The 7,584-nt window shown below is 30.9% G+C and overlaps 1 protein-coding gene across 1 annotated transcript; it reads right to left on the bottom strand.

Annotated features, from left to right (window-relative positions):
• Positions 1-723: 723 nt before the first annotated feature.
• Positions 724-4,320, bottom strand: LOC111641619 (uncharacterized protein DDB_G0274171-like; the record flags this gene model as incomplete). Its single annotated transcript, XM_023387821.1, has 6 exons — positions 724-989; positions 1,071-1,340; positions 2,167-2,367; positions 2,455-2,646; positions 2,723-2,917; positions 4,204-4,320. Coding segments are annotated over 6 exons (998 nt in total), but the record flags the coding sequence as incomplete, so codon positions are not given.
• Between the last annotated feature and the right edge of the window lie 3,264 nt (positions 4,321-7,584).

The following is a 7,584-nucleotide window of genomic DNA, read 5'->3' as shown; positions in this document are numbered from 1 at the left end:
CTAGTATATGATAACTAATCTTTTTTGATATTTTGTGTCTTCAATAAACTATTTTGACTTTTCTTTTGTTTATAACCAATTAAAATATGTTGGGAACTTCTGTTATACTGTATATTATGACACAATTACTTTCAGTCAACAAAAGAACAGTGCAGATTAAGCTTTCTTGTGATTGGCATTATTGAAATTGGCCAAAATTCATTATTAGTGTGAGCTTGTATATGTAAACCTTCAAAAGAATTAAGAATAGTGTGTGGTTGGAATAGTGAATCTAAAATATTTTTGTCCTTTATAGCATGCTGAAATAGTCAATCCTTTTAATCATAATGAGTTGCAAAAATGTTTTTAGTTTATATCTCATTTTCCTTTTGCTTTATTTATATTCTGGATGTTAATTATATAATAATATAATCAGTTAAGATGAAGAAATGCAACGAGTATTTGTATATAATCTTTACTAGATACATACAGGCAAATTTTTTATTTATGTACGACAGCAAAAGCATTCAGCTATCATAATGTAAATTGAAATTTTCTTTCAAGTAATTGTGTTATGATCAAGATTTGGGAAAGCAAAAGCAATATACCCTTTCTGTCCTTTGGATTTTACTTCTTAAAATCAGATGATTCTTTTGTACAGAAACATTCTGATAGTTTATGATTAGAAATTTGAAGGAAATATCTTTATATAGTGATCCTTTAGTTCAAATAACAAAACACATATTATCTTTTATACAAATATATATTTAAATTTCTGAAAACAAATAAGTGAATTACAACAGTCGAATAAAATATATATTTAATGGAAGGTGATCTTTTGCAGAGAAATCTCCTCGTAAAATAATGATGGAACTGCGTCGTGTGCTCTCGACACCAAATCACAGTAAGATATAATAATCATAATTTTCAAAATTTTGATGGAATGATAGAGCTTCTAATATTTACTCTGCTGCATCAATTGAATCTTCATGATTCATTTGCCTTTGGATCTAAAAAAGTGAAAACAACTATACTTAATTAAATGCTATTCCATTAATTTAAATTAAATGAGAATTTTTGCAGAAACTGACCTTCTGATTTTGCTGTGAGATGACAGATGCAGCCAGGACACTTATCCGGAGGAGGATTCTCTTCTACGGTGCATCCTGGAATGCAACTGGTAGGTGGACACCTACTTTCGCAGGTGCAAGTCTGACATCCATTCAGGCCTACTAGAATTCGGCAATTATAACCTCTGCAGTCCGGTGCGGGACATTTGACTTCTGTAGTGGTCTCTACCACAACAGGAGCTATTGTAGTATCTTCTACAGAAGATACTTCTTCTTCTTTAGTTTTGGGAACTAAAACAGAATATATTGCATTTTATATTGATATTGATAAAATGAATTTAAAATTTATATCACACACACACACATGCAAAAACACAGACAAAAGCATCTAATTTTGATATCACAAACTTTTTCATTTGTCTACAACAATCATCATCAGGTAACTGAATAGAACAATGAATACATTTGATTTTTAAAAAATTGCCAGGATGAATTCACATTTACAAAAAAATTATTTCTTGACAGACTATGCATGCAAGACAAGTCTATATCATTCGGTCCTTTCACATGCTATTGAGGCACTAATGCCTCAATAGCATGTGAAAGGACCAAATGATATGGACTCGTCTTGCATGCATAGTCTGTCAAGAAATATATTTTTTTGTAAATGTGTTTACAATTCTAACTGATATAACTTCAATCAATTCTGACATGCACAAATGTATCATCAGTCAAGGGGAATATAAACTTTCTAACACATTCATAACTTTCCTCAAGATTTGATCACCTTAAATGTTATGTTTAAAAGCATTACATTCCATTACCTGATGATGATTGTTGTAGACAAATGAAAATGTTTTTGATATCAAAATTAGATGCTTTTGGCTGGTTTTTTGAGTGTTTGTGTAATATTGCTGTTAGATACAACCAATTTGGTATGAATATATTCATTTGAGATCAAATAATACAAAGATTATTATTAAATAAGCTAAATCATATATATATAATAGCAAGTCAAAATAGCTATACATTGAAATATCTGAATCTGTTTTTAAATTATTATTTTGTATTGTTGAAGACAAGTAATTAATGATTAACGTACATTCAAATTACTTACCATTAACTTTATCTTTGTCTTCATCTTTACATACACACTGTGGACATTCTTCTTTTGAAACATTCTTTTCTAAAGTACAACCTTCTTCACATTTAAGTGGTTGACATTGTGGAGCACATACACATTTTGTGCAGTTGTCTTCATCAATTACCATTGTGCAATTACTTCCTTCACAAAAAGGTGTGGGACAAGGTTTTTTTTCTAAAAAAACAAAATGAAAGAATATATTCAATTTTAGTATAAAAATTGTTAAATAAAATATTAAATTTAGAGATAATGATAACTCACCAGTGGCTACTGAGCAGTTACATTTTGGACATTTATCCTTGGAGACATCTGTTTCTAATTTGCAACCAGGTTTGCAGACTGGAATATCGCATTCAGGCTCACATATGCATTGTGTGCAGTTATTTTCATCAATTTTGATATTACAGTTGACCCCTTCACAAACTGGTGTTTGGCAAGTTGTTACTTCAGCAACTTAAAAATGAGATTTGTTATATTTAAACAAAATTTATGTTTTTCAAAGCAATAATGAATACCTGTAATTACTTACTATTACTGCTTTCGACTATTTCATTGCACATACATATTGGGCATTTGCCTTCGGGAACATCTGTTTGTTCTTGACAATCTGGAGGACAGACTCCACAGGGTGGATCGCAAGAGCAGTCAGGACACCCATCTTCTCCAAGTGCATAATAACAATTATGGCCAGTGCAATTTGGAAGAACACAAGTCTTCAAATCAGCTGTAATATAACAATAAGATTGAACTAAAAAAGCAGTTTAACTGAGAGATACAGTAAATGGAACTTTTGTTTTATATGGTTGAATTTACTGTACTTTATAGCATATAAGATGCATTTCCATTTCAACACAAAATGTTTAAGAAAAGTATTTAATGTATTTAAGCTATCCTGTTCTTTTGACACTCATTATCATTGCTTTTTTACTGAGCTCTAAAAAATCAAGCAATGCATTGCTTAACTTTCCTAGCAACATTTAAAACTGCATGTGGCTCCATTTGTTATACAGTAGAGCCTCGATTATCCGACCCCTGATTAACCGATACCTCGGTTAACCGACTGTCCTAGTCAGCAAATTTCAAATGTCTGCTAGTGATGTGGCGCTACAATATTTGGCTATGTCTTGGCTACTTTAATATTATTTTTACGTGTTTTAGCTGGCAACACTCATTCGACCATGAAAGGGAGCCAGTATTTAAAAGAGGCTTAATTTTCTAATTTTTAATGATACAATAGCTACGATTATTTTAAAAAAATATTTGTTAGGCTTAACATCGATGAAAATTCAACGTGAAGTAGGTTAATACTAATATACTATACTAATAATGGATTTTTTCATATTTTTCGGTTATCCAATTTTTCAATTATCCGACCAACCCCAGTCCCCAATTGAGTCGGATAATCGAGGCTCTACTGTATACAAAATTTTTAAAATAAAATTAAGCTTTTTTGCCATTTTGAGAGTAGGGATGAATTTTATAAAAAATTGTAAATGCTAATAATGAGTAAAATCTTCATTAAGTCCGACTCCTCTCACAATATGATACACAACCCTCCTTTATCTCTCTATCCCTTCAATCTTTAAGCACCAAAATTTAATAGAATCAATCCCCACTAATACACAAACCTAAACCACTTAGATCCACTGCAAAAGTGCATGGAATGGGATGGAAAGTCCATTTGGTATGAGGTAAGGGAGATATGTAACCAATGTCTGGCCTAGGTGGCATTAGTTGGTTGCACTGTGTTGGGTTTCTATAGCATTGTTGATGCCATTGAATTTCCCATCCTCATGAATATTATTATAACATTTTTATTCAAGAGTTGAGTTAGGTAAAGGTTACCTGTAGCCTAAGGGAGACCACAAGGGATGTAAGATTCAGGACAAGATTTTTTTTAGTCTTTTCTTTGAACTAAAGTCACGTCTCACATGCCATAAAATACAGTAGATTCTTGATATTTTGCTAAAATTAAGTTTTGTTTAATAATTCAGAATTATATAGACTTACTTAAAGGTGCATTTTCAGCTTCACAGGCACATGTCGGACAACCATTTTTATCATTTTCTTTCACAAAGCAACCAGCTGCACATAGTGGTGTTGGACATTCTGGATTAATGTGAACACCTGAAAAATCACATTAATTAAATAAATTACAATGAATATAATTGAGTTACATAAATATGTGGAATCTTAATGTATTATACATTAAGTTACATTCACATCATCAAGTCTGTTCAAATATCATTTAACTGACAAAGCATTAAATTATGTATATGAAAGTACTGTTTTATAACATTACAATTCAATTTAAAAATGTACAATACAGAACAGTGCATAGAGAATGAAAGTAAAGCAAATTTGTTAATTAAAACATGATGATATATTAATAGACCTTCAATGAGTATCAAAATGTATATTTGATAAACTGACAATGATAAAAAAAAACTTCTAAAGCAGTGGGTGGCTTTGTGTGATTGAATCCAAATTGAGACTTATTCACAAATAAGGTGACATTCTACCTTAATAACAAGATATTATATCATTACTGTTTTCTAATAAACTACCATGCAGCCAACAATGTTTCAGCCTACCATTGTTTATTGTATTGGGGAGACCAATAGGCCAAATAAACCTTGACCTAAAAGGTCCATTGTGCACCCCATAGAAAATTTCTTAGAGATTCTGAAGTAAAACAGTAGACCCCTGAAAGAAAGCTGAGGAACATCACAGGGTTAAAAATAAAAACAGAACCTGATGCACAAGTCTATATGAGCATAACTGCATACTCAGAAATGAGTCTCCTCAGCAAAAAGCTGATGAGAAAAGTTTCAGTCGGCACAGATGTTTACAAAAGTAAACATGATTCTTGTCAAAAAACCAAAAGACAAGAAATCTTTAGCCCAGAGAAAGCCCAGAGAGCTAAACTAAGCAGAAATGTCTTATTCTGTTTTAAACTTTGAACATATCTGCAATTCTTGGAATGATTAGATATTTTTCTAGATCATCAAAGATTGGACTATCATAGGAAATACCAAGAACTAAAAAGAGAATATATCAGAATAACCACCCACTCCCTTGTGGCAAAGCTACAGGAGCATGCAGCTAATATAAAGAAAGGGTTGCATACTTCAGCTTCAGGCACCCAGGCAATACATGCAGAGATAGAGGTACTGTTTCATGAACCACCTTGATCAGTCCTGTTAGAGAAAGACATGATTTAAGGCCATTAGAACAGCTGATGATTTATTTCTCTGAAAGAAATGACTATATTATTTTTAAAGATTGTAGCACCATTTCAATTGTTTGGAATTTCTTTGAATTATAGTCAGTGTTACTAATTATTCTTATTTTTGACTTTTGTTGTGTTGATTTTTTATGATGTTATACTTACCTACTAATTATTTCTTGTTCTACTGGGAGCATTACTTGTTTTTCAAACCCCCTCCATTCAAAAGCTCCAGAGAGAGATTTTTTTTTCAAAAAATTTGAAAGAACATTTGAATGGAACACATATGACAGTCATTCACCAAGTACCAATATAGAAGGTCTGTGACAAAAATATTTTCTGACTATAATAAACAAGATGTAAAAGCTTTAAATATCTACTATGTTCACAAACTTTTTTGATATATTTTTTTATCTGAAGAAAAAGATTAAATTAGGCTCAACATGGAGACAGTTTCTAAGTTAAAAGTAGGAAATGCTGAACCAGATGTGGAAGGAATGTTCAAAATAAATAAAGGAACATGATATGTAGATTGAACAGCTTCTAGATATGCTATATTTTTTTGACTCATTTGTTTTGAATATTGCTATCAACCTTTCAACTACAGCTACTGCACATATACCAAAATGTTCAAGTAATATGAGGGTCTGAGGCTTATCTTTAAAAAAAAAAGGGGGTCCACAGCTCTATGAAAGCATTTGGATGAACAAATAGATTTAGGACATTCCTATTTATGGAATGATCAATGTTCAAATTTTCTGCTAACATACCATTGTTCAATAAATGTCAATTGAAGATTAAATATGATTATCAAGCATTAACCTTTAAGTATTCTAATATTATATGACATTATATTATATAAAGCAATATTATATGACTGATTTTGCAGTGTATACAATCATAACTAATGTTATGTAGGAATACTAAACTTATTGTGTTGTTATTTGTCTTGTGTACATATGATTGCAATAGTCTGCATAGAGTATATATTGAATACGATAATTTTGAAAATAGAAAATGTATTGGCCATTCATTTCCCAGTTTTGTGATGAATGTGGTTTGAATGAATGCTTTGGGATAATGCAGTTTTATATAAATTAATTTCAGAATTATAAATGTCATTTCAAATTTGTTAGAGAGAAACAAGAAAAGGTATTTTTTCTTTCTTTTATTTAAATATTAATTATAGGAGAGAAAAAAAAAATATTTTAATGACTGATTATTGTCTGTTGGATAAACATTTCTACAGCAAGCGGGTGTAAGGAATACTTATAAATTTTAAATTTTCATCTAAAATTTTTCAAAAAAATTGTAGTATGTTATTTATATCTGAAAGGATCCAGAAAGAATGGTTTGCATGCTTAACTTTGTGGTTGAAGTTACAAACTTTGTCTTATTGAGTGAAGAAATGATGTGCATACAAAACATCATTATTTAAGCTAGTAATTTGTTTAATAATTTGTACAAAAAAAATCTGATTTTCTGGATTTTTCCATTTTTTTTTATCCTAGTGCTTTTGGATTTCTATAATCCATTTTCAGGAATATTAAGAGTTAAAACAAAAACAATAATATTACATCAAGAATATAAGTCTGAAAATAAGAGACATAATTGATCCTCCTTTCTTACTAAACTATATTAAAAAATAATCCTCTTCCCTCCTCCAACTGAGATATGGAGTTACGAGAAGTATCTTCAGAAAAAATTGAAAGAGTACAAAAGGAGTTTAAGATCTGATAATGTGATGATAGAAATGTACAGTACATGTTAAGTGGGAGAAGGTAAGAGTGGTAGAAAACTTAAGATATGAGAAAATGAAGGATTTAAAATAATTAAGATTTCATTAACCCAGCGTGAGTGAGGTGGGGTATGTCATACCCGCGATTTTAAACACAGATTATTTAATGTTATTGTTGCCAAGCAAATCCTGTTTTTACAGTAGCTGGAGGTAAGGGAGTGGGGGACGAGCTGCAGTGTTGAGTTTAGTGTTTTGCTGGTGTCAGTGGAAGATACACATGAGCAAAGGTGGCTGGGGTACATCACACCCGACCTCATAGTCGGTGTTACATTTTTGAGTTGACAGTAAGTTTATGAGTTATAGTTATTTATAGTATTTTTAGATTTATTTCTAGATTTCTCAAATGATAGTCTTCGCATTAGAC

Source organism: Centruroides sculpturatus, unplaced genomic scaffold (assembly GCF_000671375.1).
Source record: "Centruroides sculpturatus isolate CEXI.00-Female unplaced genomic scaffold, Cexi_2.0 scaffold1087, whole genome shotgun sequence".
Lineage (NCBI taxonomy): Eukaryota > Metazoa > Arthropoda > Arachnida > Scorpiones > Buthidae > Centruroides > Centruroides sculpturatus.
The sequence above is the reverse complement of the archived record's forward strand: the minus strand, read 5'-3'. Positions and strand labels throughout refer to the sequence as shown.